The sequence below is a fragment of the Carassius carassius genome, chromosome 1 (genome assembly GCF_963082965.1).
Source record: "Carassius carassius chromosome 1, fCarCar2.1, whole genome shotgun sequence".
NCBI classification, from domain to species: domain Eukaryota; kingdom Metazoa; phylum Chordata; class Actinopteri; order Cypriniformes; family Cyprinidae; genus Carassius; species Carassius carassius.
The window spans coordinates 39,971,790-39,990,745 of record NC_081755.1 but is presented as its reverse complement, the minus strand read 5'-3'; the positions used below and the strand labels follow the sequence as shown (position 1 = coordinate 39,990,745).

Genomic DNA, 18,956 nt, shown 5'->3' with positions numbered 1-18,956 from the left:
CCACAGACACGCAGAACGTGCAAGTCATATATTGCATTTTTGGGGCTTTATATTCACAGACACTAGTCAATGTCATGTTTTGATTCAAGTGTACTGACCTACTTTTGATTTAGTCATCCAAAATGTGGCATATTCCGTCCGCTTTAGGCATTTCGTTTTTAAGACTGGATTCTACGAACCAGACTGTATTTCCGCATCCCGGAAATTATTAGGGCGGTATGTCTCAGAATAGTCAGTGCAATTTGGGAAAGAAATCCGTTAAATCTGTATGTGGATGTGTGTAAATATTCAAATGTAATCCCCTTTGTAATCGTAAAAAATTTCATAAGTAACTGTAATTTAATTACTCATTTTTTCTTAGTAACTGTAACTAATTACAGTTACAATAATTTTGTAATTAAATTACGTAACGCCGTTACATGTAACTAGTTACTCCCCAACACTGGTCTTAGGGTTATCTATAAGGCAGTGTGCTCCAAAACAGTGACAAAATTCGGATTAAGTAGATATAAGCATTCAAAGCTTGCAAATAATCTGTTCTGCCACAACTGCTCAATGTTTTTTTTTCTTCATCTTTTCATAAAATCTTCTGCACTATTAATAGACGCCGAAGCTGTGGCTGAGATCAGTCACTTGTTCACAGTGTACAGTCGTGGCCAAAAGTTTTGAGAATTACATAAATATTAGTTTTCAAAAAGTTTGCTGCTAAACTGCTTTTAGATCTTTGTTTTAGTTGTTTCTGTGATGTACTGAAATATAATTACAAGCACTTCATACGTTTCAAAGGCTTTAATCGACAATTACATGACATTTATGCAAAGAGTCAGTATTTGCAGTGTTGGCCCTTCTTTTTCAGGACCTCTGCAATTCGACTGGGCATGCTCTCAATCAACTTTTGGGCCAAATCCTGACTGATAGCAACCCATTCTTTCATAATCACTTCTTGGAGTTTGTCAGAATTAGTGGGTTTTTGTTTGTCCACCCGCCTCTTGAGGACTGACCACAATTTCTCAATGGGATTAAGATCTGGGGAGTTTCCAGGCCATGGACCCAAAATTTCAACATTCTGGTCCCCGAGCCACTTAGTTATCACTTTTGCCTTATGGCTCCATCATGCTGGAAAATGCATTGTTCTTCACCAAACTGTTGTTGGATTGTTAGAAGAAGTTGCTGTTGGATGGTGTTTTGGTACCATTCTTTATTCATGGCTGTGTTTTTGGGCAGAATTGTGAGTGAGCCCACTCCCTTGGATGAGAAGCAACCCCACACATGAATGGTGTCAGGATGCTTTACTGTTGGCATGACACAGGACTGATGGTAGCGCTCTCCTTTTCTTCTTCGGACAAGCCTTTTTCCAGATGCCTCAAACAATCAGAAAGGGGCTTCATCGGAGAATATGACTTTGCCCCAGTCCTCAGCAGTCCATTCACTATACTTTCTGCAGAAGATCAATCTGTCCCTGATGTTTTTTTTGGAGAGAAGTGGCTTCTTTGCTGCCCTTCTTGACACCAGGCCATCTTCCAAAAGTCTTCGCCTCACTGTGCGTGCAGATGCTGCCATTCCTGAGCAAGCTCTGCACTGGTGGCACTCCGATCCCGCAGCTGAATCCTCTTTAGGAGACGATCCTGGCGCTTGCTGGACTTTCTTGGACGCCCTGAAGCCTTCTTTACAAGAATTGAACCTCTTTCCTTGAAGTTCTTGATGATCCTATAAATTGTTGATTTAGGTGCAATCTTAGTAGCTACAATATCCTTGCCTGTGAAGCCATTTTTATGCAACGGAATGATGGCTGCATGCGTTTCTTTGCAGGTCACCATGGTTAACAATGGAAGAACAATGATTTCAAGCATCACCCTCCTTTTAACATGTCAAGTCTGCCATTCTAACCCAATCAGCCTGACATAATGATCTCCAGCCTTGTGCTCTTCAACATTCTCACCTGAGTTAACAAGACGATTACTGAAATGATCTCAGCAGGTCCTTTAATGACAGCAATGAAATGCAGTGGAAAGGTTTTTTTTGGGATTAAGTTAATTTTCATGGCAAAGAAGGACTATGCAATTCATCTGATCACTCTTCATAACATTCTGGAGTATATGCAAATTGCTATTATAAAAACTTAAGCAGCAACTTTTCCAATTTCCAATATTTACGTAATTCTCAAAACCTTTGGCCACGACTGTACAGTATTTCCTGTACAGTGAATTTAATTAAAGTTTATTTGTATAGCGCTTTTTACGATACAAATCATTGCAAAGCAACTACAGAAAATTAAGTTTCTTCAATATTTAGTAGGAGCTAATCAATCAGTAGACTGTCAGTTTATGTGCATATGACAGAAATTTTCAGAAACGATTCAGACAGTGTAAATATGCTTTCGATTGGTGCAAATGAGGTCTGGTTTCACATTGTTTACACGAACTGTGGCAGCGCACATCCAGACTTTGGCTCCGGTCCAGAGATGCGATTGCATGGGGCATTTCATATGCGTGAGTCAGCATTTATTAAATACTTTTGCAACTACAAAGCCTCATCATGATTATGACCACAATTTTTTTTTTTACTAAGAGTTTCGTATTGAATCTAGGGGTAAACTATTATGCTGCGACTGTCAAATGCGGCTTTACCGAGCTCTACGTTTCTGGCCCGAGCATAATCAAAATGCTAACAATATATATATATATATATATATATATATATATATATATATATATATATATATATATATATATATATATATATATATATTTTGTTATTTAAGTGCATTGTCCGGGTATTTCACACGTTTTCTTTTTGTATTTTTCAGCGATCGCATACTTACACACTATTCTTTGACGTTTTTTTAGTATGAATAGTGCGAGTAGTACGTTCACGTTGAAAAATACAAAAAGAAAAAGTTTTTATTAATGCACTTTAAATACCCGGACAATGCACTTAAATAACAACAACAAAAAAAGAAAATTATAAAACTTAGTGTGTAATGTTGGACACTTCATGCACTCAATTGTTTTTAATTATGTAGCGAAGTGGGAGGGGCTATCATACTCCAATTATGAATTACAAAATAACCTTTGATAATTCAAACACTGCATGGTTGAGTACATAGTGCATAAGTACATAGTGTATGAGTGTCCGGTGTGTCATTTGGGACACAGCTTTAGCTCTTAAGCGCACATGTATTCTTTTTGTAAATATGACTGAGGAGATAAATATTAGAGTCTAATGTTTCAAACATAATGTAATTGTTGACAGTGTTTTGTTTAATTCAGTATTGCACATCAGCACTGACACCACAATATAAAATGTCACACATCATCACTGCTTTTTCATTTATATTTATTCAGTGTTGTTTAATTGATGCCAATCCATGATTTATCTGTTATCAACTGTCCAGACCCCCCTAAAATCAGAATTTGATGACACTGCACTTTTATCAGGCCCTTGAGGACAACACCTACATAACAGGAAATACCCTTAATTGGTCTCACAAGGGGCGGAGCATCTGGAAATAGGCTCTTGTTTAACCACAACCACATCCCTCATGTTATATTTTCGTCATAAGCACTCTGACTGTGCATGTTGATCAGTAGATTGGCATGGTATAAATGTCAAGAGTTATGCTATGTACGACTGGTGTTTGATTGAGAACAAGAGAATTAAATATTTTCACTCAGATTTGAGATTTTTGTAAACAGATTCAATGGGAACAATATCAAGGTAAGTTTTAATATTCCTCTACTTCTTTTTATAGGCACTTTCGTGCATCTTTTTGAACTCGACAATATCTTCTTGTTTAATACAAATATGTTGATCATATACTAACCACGTATTGAGGCTAAAGAGGAAAAATATTTCATACATTATTGTCATGGTGTACATTTTATATGTATAAAAAAATCTATGTGTGTGTTATTTAATTTTAAAAAATTTACTTACATTTGCTGTTGTTTTAATGTGTTGGTTAACTTTAGAATTTAAATGACGACAAATTAATAACAGAATTAATTAACAGAAGTACAAAAACGTATGTACTTATTTTGCAGTTTGCATGTGGACTCTGTACAATGCATTTGAGCAGGGCTGACCGCAGATTTTTTCCCTGTTCCTACATGATGGCTCTATGGCAAGCCATAGCCTTGCTTGGGATTTGTGGACTTATTAAGTGCAGTAAGTGTATATTTCTTGCAATATATACATCCCTCTTGTCTACATCAAGCATCTTATAAAACAAGTGCAGAGGTAGCATTTATTAAACACGACACCCTCAAAAGGATGGAGCAGTAAAAGTGATTTAGCTGGGTGTCCTTTGACCTATTCAGGTGTTGCTTTGAGGAGAAATGGTACCGTTTCTGTAGCTCGATTGACCACATTTCCTCTCACATCACTGTTTGCAGATGATGGCGTGTGCAACGTGACCTGCACCACAGACTTTATCTCCATGCTCAACTGCTCCAATTCTGACTCGACAGGAGCAGCTTCTTGTCATGTTGCGGCAGATTGCAGGTACAGATCTAGCACATCGTGTTCTTACTTTAAGTCAGAAACTGAGTCATTAAGCTGGAACCTAGTCTAGACTGTTCATTGTTTTTAAACCGCCATTACATTTGAGCAACATGTTTTTTAATTGGCACATTTTCATGTATTCCAGGGATGAAAATGATGCCACGAATGGGAGCTGCACTATCAAAGCGCCACAATCCTGGTGCACAATGGAGCCAGAGGATATGGAATATATAATGTCCTATGATACTAAATGCTCTATCATAGTCACACAAATAACCAAACAAGGCAATATGGAGACCCCAGCAAAGAGTCACTCTGAAAATATTGTATTATACAGATTTGGTATGTCCTGATATCTGCTTGGTGTAAATGTCATATCCACCTAATTTTTAACGTAAGAGCGTGGGTGGGCTTTTGTAACTCGGAGACTTCCGCTGTCGATTGCTTCAGATAATTTTTTTAACACAAAAATTATGTTATAATGCCGTACACAGCAAACTGTTATTTTTTATCAAACTATTTTTGTGGTTAGTGAATCAGAAGTCTTGAATGTTCACAAAAAAATACCTCACTTCTGCTTTGCGTAATACAGTGGATACAGGGAGATCCAAATGTTCAAGAACACCAGTGCTCTCATAGTATTTGGTTTATCCTCTTTTGATGAAATGTTCTCCAGCATGATCTGATCCGAAGAGCAGTCTTGAGCTTTAATGAACATAACCTTTTTGGTGTCATATTTAAAAATCCTAAAACATTCTGGTTGAAATGAGAGCTTGGTACAAGATTTTGAATGCGATTTCAGGCTTTTTGGACCCCACTGTAATTTAATAGTCTTGGTTACTTGTGTACAGTGCACTAACATTGCTTTTCTTTTTGTTTCATAGTTAAACCCCAACAACCGTTCAACCTAAATATTACAAAAATTGGTGGAGATTATAACCTAACTTGGGATGTGGCTTATACAGAACACTTTCTGCATAAAGACTTATACTACACAGTACGGTTACGAACTAAAAGTCACCCAGATAAGGTAAAACTTGTTTATGTGTGTGTTATTATATACATACTATAAAATCTTTAACTGACATTTTTCTGAATATGGTGTGATGCTTCCTCAGACGGCCCAAATTTACATCCTGCAGCAGGAACAACAATCAATGGTTATCATCGGTGAAAAACTCCTGCCAGGAAGGCAGTATGTAGCAGAAGTTCAGGTTGCAGTGCATCCTTCAACTTTTCCATCCATGTGGAGTGAATGGAGCAACAGTGTCGAATGGACATCTGACTCTTCACAGTCAGAACAGTTCTATTTCCTGCTGTTGGCACTTCCTGTTTTGATGGTGGTGCTGCTTGTTTACAGTGGGAAATTGTGAGTATCAATCTTGCTTTTATTTGTCTAATATTTCACTTTGTTTCAGTTCAGATATGCGTTAGGCTGAAATAAATGACCTTTCTCAGTACAAACTGTTTACTCGAGAAAGTCCAAATTAAAATCAAGAAGTCTGGCTCCTTATAAAGGCCATGAGGTACATTTAGGGAATTGTACAAATTGCAGAAGTGAAGCAAACTCAAACCTGTTTTGTTATGACTGTTAGTCAGTTTATGAGTCACATGAGTCACTTTTATTATCTGTAAGTCATACATCTGTGAAGCCTGTATTAACCTTTAAAACGATCTAGATCAGTTCACTCATTCCTAAAAATCTAAAAGATGATGTACTGAGAAGTTTGCATGATATCCCACAAAGTGGCGGGCTGAATAAAAGACTACAGACGAGTGTGATCTTAAATTTCGATAGTGCCTCCTCTAAATGAGTTTTCCAGTAATCGATATGACGCACTTACCGTATATGAATAGTTCTTTCTCACCTCCCACGTTCACGAAAACCACAACAGCAGCAGATATGTTTTTGCAGACGGTCTATTTTCATGTAGGCCAAAAACTGGAGGAAGTCGAACGTACAAGCTCTGCAAGCGGATAAAGCTAGATGTTTCTCATGACAGCCACTGTTTCCATTTCTCTTTTAGGGCACACAATCAGCATGTGTTTTTAGCAGAGTTTGGATTTGCCTCATTTTTGTAGTGTGCATAACTGATTCTGCTACTTTCACATTTTAATGCTGTGTGAAGCTGCTTCCAAACAGTCTCTGTTGTATAAAGCGCTATAAAAAATAATGCGGAGTTGACTTTGTGTCCTACAAAAGCAGCCTGTTAATGCACCGACCAAACTACACTTCATTCCTGTAACATTAGTCTTTTTGCATCTACAGAGGGGGCATCAAAAAGCTGTTCTTATGGCAACACATCCCAAGCCCTCATGAGTACTTCACACCACTCTACAATTCATATCAAGGAGACTTCAAGGTATGCTTTCTTTTGACTTTTTGTATACATTTCTGGTGCACAAGCAGAAGTCTCTGTGTGCGTTTGTGAGCACGATAACATGTCTTATCAGGGGACTTTCAGAAGTGCGACATGCTTAACCTCACTTGCAAGAGGGGAATGTGACATTTGTCAAATGAGTCAGACTGTAGGGGCTTCAAAGTAACAGGAGGGCTCACTTAACATTTGGCTGAGATTGCGTTAAACATGAAAACTGAAAGTAGCAGTTTTCCCCTCTAATGGAAAGTACTATGAGTTCAAACCCAAACTCTGATAAGGTGGGTAGTTATAAATAGTTGTTTTTAACTAAAGGGGAATTTAGTGAATATTCCGCTGGGTAGGCTAGAGTGAGCTGAAAGTACTACCCTTTATCTCAGGCTTGGCACAAAAAAATAATAATAAAAAGGTTTGAGAGCTACTTCTTGAGTTATTTTTGTCCCTCTGAGGACTTTAGTAACTCTGACAAGATATTAATAGAAACAGCATTTCTGAGGAGTTTGAGGATTTCTTTAAAACCTAAGCGTTATGAAACGTGGCCGTGTCCTGAACCTGCAAGACTTGTGACACCAGCTTTGTTTCGGTAAAACTGTTTCTGAGGAACTCTGGCAGTTGTATGATTTTTTTTTTTTTTTTTTTATACCTGCAAGTGAACACGTTTTCCAGTAGGGGTCAGTAACACGCCGCATTAACAACAGCGAGATCTGTGTGACATCAAATTGAAGGTTTAAAACATTGTCATCTTTATTATTTTTAAATATATATAATTCCAAAAGAATTTTAAGTTTATATTTTACTTAAAATAGAAAATATTTGACATACTGTGTCAAAACAGTAGAGTGTTAGTGGGATAAGTGTTTTTGATCTACTCTGTGTTTGCTCTAAATTGTTCCATGACACCGTTCCGTTTTCCAACCGTTCTTATTCTAAAATAGATTTCTGAGAATGTGCTACAAATTTAATGATTAAAATAACTGAACGTTGTTTTTTTTTTTTTTTTTTTTACCTTGTGTTATTTTATTTATTTATTTATTTGGTGTGTAGTTGTACAGTTAAGTGTTTAGAAAATTAGTTTTCATTCTGAGTGGACCAAACACTCGACAAATGTTGCTTTGTGATTTATGACTTAATGTTTAGGAGCATTTACTAGCCATTCATAGGAATGTAAAATCATTTAATTAATTATCTTTTGTCTTTTCTTTTTTTTTTATTAACACATTTTTTAAAGTCAGGAAACGATGGTTAAGTTGATTACGGATGTCATTTGCATTATATGCAAGTAGGCGTCGTTTGTGAAGAAGTGGTTTGATCTTAATCAGTGTTTTAACAAGTTAATTTGTTCACTTGTTCATGGGTTCATAAGTTCATTTGGTTTAGAATTTCATACAGCTTTAAGATATGTAGTTTATATATGTAAAGTCTTAAATGAATGCTCTTATTCAGCAAGGATGCATCAGATTGATCAAAAGTGACATTATTAACATTTATAATTTTATAGAAGTTTTCTATCAAATATATATATATATTTTTTTTATATATAATTTTTTTATTTTTTTTTTCATCAAAAAGTCAATCACGGTTTACCACAAAAATATTAAGCAGCACCAATCATTTCAATAATAATAATAATAATAATAACCATAAATGTTTCTCAAGCAGCAAATAATCAGAATAAATTCTGAAGAATCACGTGACACTGAAGGCTGGAGTAACGATGCTGAAAATTCAGCTTTGAAATCATAAGAATAAATTACATTTTATAATATGTTCAAATAGAATAATATTTTGCAATATTGCAGGTTTTACTATACAAACTGTATAAATGCAGCCTTGGCGAGCATAAGAGACTTCCTGAATCCAAACTTTTGAATGATAGTGTATATATTTCACACCACTCTAAGGATCTTCTTGTGTTTTATTTCAGAGGTGGGTCGGACCAGTCCTGACCTTCAACAGCTTTGATGTCCTTGAGAAGAGCACCACTTTGCAGGTGCTTTGTGAGAAGCAGCAGAATGACAGCTCAGAGGAACCTGCTAACAGGACCGGCGAGCGAGACTTTGGTCCGGCGGGTCAAAACTCATCTAAACTCTACTTCCACGGCAGCAACAGTCAAGGCCTCGCACACTCCGGCGGCCACATATCGATGCACACCGTTACAGTATCAGGTCAGGAGGGCGTCATGGCTGACTGGTCCAGTGATATCCAAAGACGGAGCCTAGAGGACTTCCTCAACGACAAAGACGCCAATCAGAGAGTGGCTGAGTTGGATGACAGACAGCCTCTTGTACCGGACGGCAGGAGGAGTTTACAGGGTTCAGACTTTGATGACTGGCATCTACAGGAGCACGATCTGGAGAACATGGAGCAGGTCTCGCTGGACTCCTTCGGTTCTAATGAGCAGTCCGATGATGGCTACCCACAAATGGGTTTGGATTTGGACACCATAGACAGTGGATTTCTTGAGTCTGATTGTTCCAGCCCCTCTGCGTTCGATGGGAACGAGCAGATCGATACTTCATCGCTGGATGGCGTGGGACGCTCCCATTCAAATTATGTCAAACAGTGGGTGGCTTTTACATCAGTTCAAGTTGATGCCCAGAGCAATGGAAAGTAGCTGTTCGTGGGAGTTTCTATTGCTACAACAAACTAAATCACAGCTGAATAATAGACAATAGAAAGTGAAAGCATCTACAAAGTGTTTGAAGACTTCACTAGTCGGACCTAACTTGCTCACAATGTGTTTTATTGCACTGAACTGTATTTGTGGCATAAATGGACTCATTAGACATCAGCTGTGTGATCATTCACAGGACATTGCTCTACATTAAGACTGCAGGACAGTATGTGTGGCTGCATCTCAATTTGCATACTATCATTCCTTTAGGTCTATAGACTAGTCAAGCTAGTGCCATATTTAATATGACAGGATTGGAAACGAGGCTGTGAGAGAATTCAAAGTATTTTAGTGCTGTTTAACAATATAACAATTGCTCAACTGACGGAAAACTATTTTTAGTTGACAAAAGTTCTAGAAAATAGTTTCAAAAGTTGTGCATTGTAAAAAAGACCTGACCTATGACCTTTATACAGTGTATGTTACATTGTACAGTCTGTAAGCCTGTCCTTCACAGCTTCGTTTCGATCTATGTTACATTCAATATGGTGTCTAACCTGATTCAGTTCTGTAGTCAGAGGTTGTGCTACTAATAATAATTATTTGTCACTCTAATGGACTGGGTTGTACTTTTTCTGTCAGACTCTATTTTTATATCTCAGTAAAATATTGTTACACTCGATATCTTAATGTGACTGTGTCACAAGAACTTCAGAAACCCATGAATTACACTCTTCAAATCCTACTTTTGAAATCCTACTACATTTTAAAACCTTTTTCTTTCTCTTGGACTACTGAAGTCCATTTTTGACAGAGTAAAAGGAAGAAAAAAAACAACCTGAAGAAATGGTGAGAAAGTTTAAGATAAAACAAAATATTTATAGGCCTAATTGCATTTTCAGATGTAATACAACGTGAGATAAGAGGTCACAACAAATAAAGTCACAATTACAAGCAATAACATCTCTGATTTAAAACCAATGCATAAAAATATATTTGTGACTTTATAGCTCAGATTCGCAACCAATTAAATCGTAGTTGTTTTTTAAATAATTAATTTGTACTCTGAGGCAGGATTCCATGATTAGTGTCCTTTAAGGCCCACTCACACCAAGAATGATAACTGTAAAGTTCTAAAAATCATTTTAAATTTAAGAGAATTCATACCACAGCTATAACAATAACATTATAGTGGTACGGTTCCACTTTCAGGATGATATTTTCCATTTGATGAACAACCAAGGCATTGACAGCCAATCAGAATCCAACGTGCTCTAACAAGCTCAGGCAATAAAAGTGCAGTCGACAGAACTGCAGGATGCTTCTATAATAAAAACAACTTTATTGTGCATTGGCGTGGATGCTAATATAGTTAGCATTCTGGGTGTGAATTATGTATTTTGAATTATTTTGAATTATCATTATGCATTTACAGTTTTGCCAAATTAACCACACAACCTCTGCATTTAGTGTGCAAGAGTAGAATTAGTGCATGCCAAAATCATAATACATTTTATTTGTATTTTTATAATAAGTTAAAGTTCAAGATTCATTCACTGAAAACCCCATACTAATCAACTAATATTCAGAGTTTTTACAGAATGTGTAAACATGTTTGGAACCTAAGATAAGTAACACATTTAGCTACATGCTAACACAAATAATACACAACAGGAGTCTGTGGTGATTTTATGATGTGGTGTTATGTCAGTACTGGCATACCATCTTACTACAAACTCAGCTGCAGCTCTGTACTTTCCCAGCAGCAGTTGAAGTACATTTATTTGGCATGTAGCAAAAGTATGGGACGTGAGGTGCAACCAGTGTTTAGGTACTGTTTATCTAATGAGGTTCTTCTGTCATTGCACACAATGTTGCAGTTATCAGAGCTTGCTCTGAGCAAGATAAAGGCATGTTTCAGAAAGATCTACAAAATGACAGCCTCCTGATAATACTACGGGTATTTCTACATTTCAGATCTTTTGTACAAATCATTAGTTCAGCAGACAGATGAAGAATTTAGAATTGTTTTGGGGAATTGTTTTCTTTTTTTGTCAAGTGCTTTTTAAACTTTGCATTTTTCCATTAATGCTCTGATTTTCATGAAATGATTCATGCACTTTATTTTAATGATAAGATTATTTATTACTAAGGAAGCAGACACTTTGATATTTGTAGGTGATTACAAATGTTATTTGCAGTTAGAATGGAGGGTTTGAAAGCAAACTTACATTTCCTTTTCAGCCTTATTACTGTAAAAGTTGTTTGTTTAATAGGCTATTCAGCCAAATAAGTATTAACAAGTATTAACTTTTGCTTAAATAAGAAAAATCTACTTGTATAGCAACATTTGTGGCCTTATTTTTCTAACTGTATATGCAGGATCTCTTTTAAAATGTTTTCTGCAACGGCTGATAGTGGAAGAAGAAAAAGACACCGTGACATACAGTAGAAAGCCACAAATAAAGGTTCACATTTGTAACATTTAATCTCTTAAATCACTGCGCTAAATGTCAGCTGCAGTCATTTATAGAATCAGTCATACATGGGGAAAGTCACATCGAGATGTTTCTGACTGGAAATGTTTCAGATGCATTAGTAATACAATTTAGTATAATAAAAAAATAATAAAGAATTATGTTTAGGCCTATTCAAAATGCATTCAGATCCTCCCTTTGATTTAATACCTGTATGCGAACTCTTTTGTGGGCAAACTTTCTCCTTGCTACAGTTACATGATGTTGTTTATATGGTTTAAAATCTCCTAAGTGAACATGTTAACCTGCAAAAGTTCATTTATTGTGAGAGTTTAGTGTGTAATCCATTCGTGGAGTTTGGTGAAGTGAGAACCTTGAGATACCATCTTCACTAATGAGAGATTTTTTGATAAAATTTGAGGTTAAGACCTCCTACATAAACAGGAACTTCTCTGTATATAAAGTCATGTTGATGCCCTTCACTGCCTCAGACTTCAGCTTTCACGCTTTTATGTAATGTTTCTCTAATGCTTCAGAATAAATTAGGTGAGTTAATATGAGTCTTCTTTGAAATTTGAGCGAACACATATACTTGATTTTTAAGCATCTGGGTGTTTTGACTTTTGCAGTTTATTCTCATTAGAATGAACATCTGATTTTGTATCACTTAATAAATGGAATCTGAGGGGGTTTTATATCGAAGGTTTAAGATGAATCGTTCTTGTATTCCTCACCGGTAAGTCGTCTTTAATGTCTTCTAAATGAATAAATTGTTACATTTATGCTAAACAGTTCATGTCTTGTAAGTTGCATGTGCAGAGTTGTGTGAGTTCTGGCAAAGCTGAAGTCTGGAAGAGCGCATTCTTACAGTTTTGTACAAGAACAATGAGCCCCACTGGGATTTACTGCATTTTATTGGCTTTTTCGGTGCAGGTTAAAGCCGCTTCACAGGGTAAAACATGTTTCTTAAATCTGCAGTTTTAGTCACAATGGATTTCTGAAAATGCATGACCGTTTCTCTGTTTATATCTGACAAAAGAGTACATCTGTGAGACAGATTACTGGCATACCATCAGCTGCTCTTTAAAACTACCAATCACATCCACTAGAAACATATCATACTGGCTGGAGGCCATCAGCAGGAAACAGTAAGCATGCTCCAGTTATTCCTTGTCTCTTTAGTAATTAATTCACTATTTTTCAGTTTTTTTTTTTTTTATTAATTTATTTCTTTTTAATGCGAATGAATGTGTGCACTGCAAGATCTTCCTAAACATGGATTTTCACACACAGGAATTATAGCTGCCAACTTCAGAGAGTACATGAAGATCACATCTGCAATATCACAGTAGAATCAGGCTTCATGAGTGTTGATGAATATTCTATGAAACTTAATTATTTTGAAAATGGAACTGTGAATTCATTTCTGTTGGATGCTTCTTTTGAGCCAGTAAAAAATAGTGAGTATTTGTATGTAGTCAAAGAAAAAAGTGATTTGCACAGTTTATATTTCACATACATGACGCTTCTCTCTTTTTCTCAGTTAAACCAAAAACCCCATTTGATCTGACATTACAATATGCAAATGGGACGTATCATTTCTTTTGGAAGAGTGGATATGAAAAACATACCTACCAGATAGCTCTACCTATCAAATATGAATTCAACTACTACAAAGACGGAGATCCTACAAGTGTAAGACTAATTATAGTGATGATTCAATTATGAATGTCTACCATTCATAGGACATGTTCTCTGAGAACATCCTCTGTTTCACCCACATCAAAGAAACATATGTGACACCATCTATCTGGGTATTCCTGTTGTGAAAATTGGACAAAAGTGTCGGCTAAATGACTAAATGTAAAATAAATGTGTTCTACGAATGGGTTAACATTGACATTTTTTTTTAAGGAAGTCAGTGTTCAACTAGACAAAGAAATGATTCAGATTGAGGAAATGAGGTTTGATCCGGACACAATGTACACTGTGATGGTGAAGAGTAAGATAGATAACAGACAGACCTACAGTGGAACGTGGAGCGACTGGAGCAGTGCTGTGAAATGGAAAACAGCATACAGAGGTGAATACTGTGCTAGCTACTGCTTTATATATATATATATATATATATGTACACTCTCATTTCTAATATATCTTTTACGTAAAATCTAAGCCAATCCATCAATGTTTGCTCCGTTGATTGGACAAGATGAGCCCAGTCAAGACAAGATTGTCATTGGAATGTTTGCAGTGGCTGGACTTTTAATTCTGCTTATGTCCTTTCTTGCTGCCAGGTAATTGTTTATCATTTTCTGCTATTGCAGAATAGTTTTTATTGCGCAATTGTGTTGTAGACATGGGAAATATATACAGAGATAATGAGCAACTCAGGTGTCACAGAGAAGATAGATGTGAATATTGTGTGATATTTATGCATTGCAGATTTAAGATGAAAGATATTTCATGGGTGCCAACACCAGAAACGTACTTCCAGCCACTTTATCAAAATTACCATGGCAATTTTCAGGTAATATTTCACACTTCAAATAGAGCAGGGTTTCATAACCAGGGGTTTAACCCCTTTGGGGTTTCATGAAATGACTCGAAGGGGCTTGTGAGAGAGTGGGTACTTTATGTTGTAGGCTGACATGATACTTCAGAGATTATTCTAATGTTGCTCAGGTTTTATCAATTGGTGCTCAGTTATTCATGGTTGCTATTATTATCAATGTTAAAAACAACTGCTTGATATTTTTATGGAACCTTGTAAGATTATCCCCAGGATTCTTTGATCCTTTGTTGAAAAAAAAGTGTTTTGTTTTTTACATTTTTTCAAATGTGTTTACTTCAAAAACAGCAGCTTCAAAACTCACTTACAACTATAAAGCAAAACTGTTTTCAACATTGAGAATAATCAGAAATGTTTCTTGAGCACCAAATCAGTATATTAGAATGATTTTCATGTGACACTGAAGACTTCCGAGTCATAATGCTGAAAATTCAGCTTTGATATCACAATGAATAAATTACATTTTAGTCTTATAGAAAACTTAATGTAGTTTAAATTGTATTAATATATAGATATATCCATAGATTCAGATCATACTAATGTTTGTCCTGCTTTTTTTCACAAGTGTTGGGTTTTGGCAAAAACTCCTTTAGAAGATTTTCAAGTTACGGAAGACTTTTCAAAAATTGACAAGATTTCCGAGGTCTTTACCACACTACAGGATCAGGTAGAGAAAACGGGCATGTATCCCACAGCACAATGCCACACACCCTATGTGGGCCCCACAGCGGAGGTCTGGGCCCCGTGCCAAATGCCTGATACGCGCAGTGAGACAAGCATCCCGTGTGAGGAATTTCCTTTGTTCTGCGAAGAGTTGCCTGATAAAGTGGAAAATCTCTTCCAGTCTCTGAACTTGTGTCTGAGTGGGGATGTTCTGTCTCTGAAGGACTCCATTCTTAGTCTTGAGTGTCTTAACGGCTGCGAGACTTCTGAAGCAGCGGTTATTATTAACCCAGTGCCTGCGTGTTTCAAACAAGACTACTGTACTCTTACCAACACTCCCACAGGCCCAGTTCCCACCTTCACCAGAGATGTAGAGCAGGACCAAAACACCTCCTATGATTAAATGCAGGAAGATATTACACCACGGATTTCTGTAGATATGTAGACATTTTAAATGGATACACTCTTAAAAATAAAGGTGCTTAAAACTTTCTTCACAGCAATGCCATAGAAGAACCATTCATTCAAAGGTTCTTTAAAGAACCATCTCTTTCTTCCCTTTTTATCATCTGAAGAACCTTCTTTCGCTACAAAGAACTTTTTTTTGAAACATAAAATTTCTTCTGATGTTAAAGGTTCTAAATTAGACAAAAAGGTTATTTTATGGCATCGTGAACCACCTTTTTTAAGAGTGTATTTAATGCTGATCGTTTATTAACGTTTGAAGTATGACTGTATATAATTTATGTTCTAGAACTAAATGCACAGGCCTTTTCAAATAACACAAACAAGACATTCTCACACTGTACCTCAATGAAACAAGTTGTTCATTGGTGAAGTAGCTATTATACTCCCTCTACTACTTCAGTTGAGGTTTGAGTTTTTGTGTGCAGTACTTATATGATTTTGTGTTTTTCATTTTCTTTCATTCATTAAGCAATATTGGCACTGAATGTACTGTATTTTCATTTGGGGTATTTTTACTGAGAGGAAAATGATATGTATTTCATGTGGTTAAGACTGTTAAAGCTAAACCTGAACTGACTGCAATTTTACCTAGAAGAATCGAAAGATTTTAGCAGTTTAAATAAATTTAAGTAAACTTTATCAGGGTAAATAACCATTTAGGTAAATAAATAAATGTATGAAATGAAAACTATAAATATACACCTCTTCATATAAAATGTGTTATTACTGTTGCTGTTATTACCTAGCCATGCAGTCTGCATTTACAGGCATTTAGAAAATGGGTCATTCCAAAAACCTCAGTGAATTTAGGTGTTGTGCTGTGATGCCACATTTGCAATAAGTCAGTTTGTGAAATGTCATTCCTGCTAGATATTCCAGTGTCAATATCTACGTCCCTTACTTCTAGTGAAGGGACAGCATGAAATTCAGGTTCTCTTACGAGAGCTCTCTCGTACTGCGTCTTAGCTAAGACGCTATGGGAAAAGTCTCTTTTCACGAAATACTGAAGCAAAAAATTATCCTTAATTTTGTATTTTTGTAAAGCGCATTTGCAGCAGTACACAGCCATAGGCGAGACGGCTCGTTCGCTCATTGGCTTGTTCTGCGGCAACTGCACAGCCTATCGAGCGCGGGCTGATGCAACATCAGACCAATAAGGGCGCTTCGCGCCCTTCTTGCCACTTCCCGCCGAAACGGGTGTGGCCCAACCTATAAAAGGAGCTCGAAAAGGCTGACTCACCTGATTTTTCATCTCTTCAGCGAAGCTCACGCATCGCTGGATCACGGAGGAAGCAAGCGCCGTCTGAGAAAGCACATCAGCAGGACGAGCCATTCTGAAGCTGCTGGCATCGCCGCCTTCCATTGCCGTTCCTGCTGCGCTATCCGGCGCCTATATCCTTTCAATCCTGTTTATACAAGCTGTTCTTTATGTGTGTGTGTGTGTTCGCCCTGGCGACACACACTCGTAAAAGAGCTCGCGTCTTTTTTAAGATGCCTTCCTGCGGCTCGTCAGAACCCCACTCAGCGAGGGAGACCGGTACGTCATCTGTGTCTCCTGCCTGGGTGAAGATCATGCAGCGCTCGCTCGCTGACGGCGGATGCCCCCACTGCGAGCTGTTGCCATGGTGACTCTGAGGACTCGCCTGGCCTTTTTCTCTGAGCCTGCATTCTCCGCTGCGCTGAGGCGCCGTAAAAGCATCGCTTCCAGCGGATTCTGGAACCGTCTTCAGCTCAACCGAGCTCGCCGGTTCGCCCTGCTTCACCGGCCCCCCCTGCATCGCTTCCCGGTGGGCAGCGCCCGCTGTTTGCCGGCGCGTCGTCCGAGGAAGTCGATCTCAGGGTCGCGTCGGGGGAAGAGGACACGCGCTCTCTGCTAGCTTCGGGCAGTGAGGGCTGGGCGAGCTCCGAGGATCTCGCGCCTTCTGCTCAGAAGCCCAGCAGACGAGCTGACATCGAGAAGGAGCCGGGGCGAAGGCTCGTGTTGGCCGCGATGAGTCTCGGCCGCGAGTGGTTTGCACCAGCGCCCCCCCCCCCTCGTTCCCGGCTGGATGGTATTTCCCTTTCGGATGAGCGTACTTCTCAAAGCCCGCCTCATTTCTTCCTGAGCTTCACGAAGAGGTGGCGAAGGCTTGGAACGCTCCATATTCAGCACGAACTCGTTCGTCTGTCTCACTAGCATTCTCCACACTGATGATGCTAAAAACAGGAACTACCACTCACTTCCGCCGGTGGAACAGGCGATAGCGACGCACCTTTGTCCGCCCTCTGCTGGACGGCGGCAAAAGCGGTGTTGCCATCTAAAGCCTCCTGTGTGACGCTGCGTCGGCACTACTAACGATGGCTGCTTCATCGAAGCGCAGGTGTACGAGTTCCGCTGTGGCCGAGCTCTCACCTAAGCGCACCGCTGTTTCAGTTCCAGGAATTGTGACTGTCTCAGCGTTTTCTGCAATGCGCAAGCCTGCACAGTTGCCCGCTTGCCTGCACACAAAAGCCGTTATCACAACAGCTTCAGCAACGCAGCTCGAGACCCCCGTTCTCGCTCTACTGGCCGTCGCCCCGCGCCGCGGGGACCGCGGCAGAGGATTACGGTGAGGCCGGGAGCCCCGAAGCCATCCTGGGAAAGCCATCTACGCATGCTGCATGACGCTGCGTCGGCACTACACACGATGGCTGCTTCATAGAAGCGCCGGTGTACGAGTTCCGCTGCGGCCGGGCTCTCACCTAAGCGCGCCGCTGTTTCAGTTTCCAGAGATTGTGACTGTTTCAGCGTTGTTTGCAATGCGCAAGCCTGTACGGTTGCCCGCTTGCCTGCACACGAAAACCGTTATCACGGCTACCCAGATATTTCCCGAAAAAGGTGTAATTCCTGGTGTCCCGGCCACGGCGAAGGTGCTATAAATGTAGTGACGATGCCCACTGCTCAGTGCCCATCTCCGCATATAAGCACAGCCCTTCACACAGGGCTCGCGCCTATAAAAGCGACTCAAGTCGATCACGCGCACTACATTGTAGACGTGCCCACTCCTCAGTGCCCACAATCACTATGTCACACGCGTCATGTGGTTTCTGTAAAAACGAAACCCGTGCACGTTCGTCCGGCCACGGCCGATGGTGCTATAAATGTAGTGACGATGCCCACTCCTCAGTGCCCATCTCCACATGTAAGCACAGCCCTGCACACAGGGCCTGCGCCCATAATGTCGACTCAAGTCGGTCGCGCACACTGCATAGTAAACGTGCCCACCCCTCAGTGCCCACAATTACTATGTCACACGCGTCATGTG

General features: G+C 38.9%; 2 protein-coding genes across 2 annotated transcripts; both read left to right on the top strand.

Annotated features, from left to right (window-relative positions):
• The first annotated feature begins 3,549 nt into the window (after positions 1-3,549).
• LOC132149989 (interleukin-21 receptor-like) lies at positions 3,550-12,761 on the top strand. The gene is made up of 8 exons (XM_059559211.1): positions 3,550-3,717; positions 4,044-4,167; positions 4,395-4,503; positions 4,649-4,845; positions 5,388-5,533; positions 5,622-5,872; positions 6,773-6,866; positions 8,806-12,761. The coding sequence occupies exons 2-8, from the start codon at positions 4,065-4,067 to the stop codon at positions 9,493-9,495; spliced, it is 1,590 nt and encodes a 529-aa protein (XP_059415194.1). The 5' UTR covers positions 3,550-3,717; positions 4,044-4,064; the 3' UTR covers positions 9,496-12,761.
• Positions 12,762-13,239: 478 nt separating this feature from the next.
• On the top strand, positions 13,240-16,311 carry LOC132122353 (interleukin-9 receptor-like). Its single transcript, XM_059532569.1, has 6 exons — positions 13,240-13,432; positions 13,516-13,667; positions 13,887-14,055; positions 14,182-14,266; positions 14,415-14,499; positions 15,107-16,311. The coding sequence occupies exons 1-6, from the start codon at positions 13,336-13,338 to the stop codon at positions 15,605-15,607; spliced, it is 1,089 nt and encodes a 362-aa protein (XP_059388552.1). The 5' UTR covers positions 13,240-13,335; the 3' UTR covers positions 15,608-16,311.
• The last annotated feature ends 2,645 nt before the right edge of the window (positions 16,312-18,956 follow it).

Coding starts and splice junctions, on each gene's coding strand:
- LOC132149989 (XM_059559211.1), top strand. CDS start 4,065: ATGCATTTGAGCAGGGCTGACCGCAGATTTTTTCCCTGTTCCTACATG. Junction 4,846..5,387: donor TATTGTATTATACAGATTTG/GTATGTCCTGAT, acceptor TTTGTTTCATAG/TTAAACCCCAACAACCGTTC. Junction 5,534..5,621: donor CTAAAAGTCACCCAGATAAG/GTAAAACTTGTT, acceptor ATGCTTCCTCAG/ACGGCCCAAATTTACATCCT.
- LOC132122353 (XM_059532569.1), top strand. CDS start 13,336: ATGAGTGTTGATGAATATTCTATGAAACTTAATTATTTTGAAAATGGA. Junction 13,433..13,515: donor TTTTGAGCCAGTAAAAAATA/GTGAGTATTTGT, acceptor TCTTTTTCTCAG/TTAAACCAAAAACCCCATTT. Junction 14,500..15,106: donor ATTACCATGGCAATTTTCAG/GTAATATTTCAC, acceptor TTTTTTCACAAG/TGTTGGGTTTTGGCAAAAAC.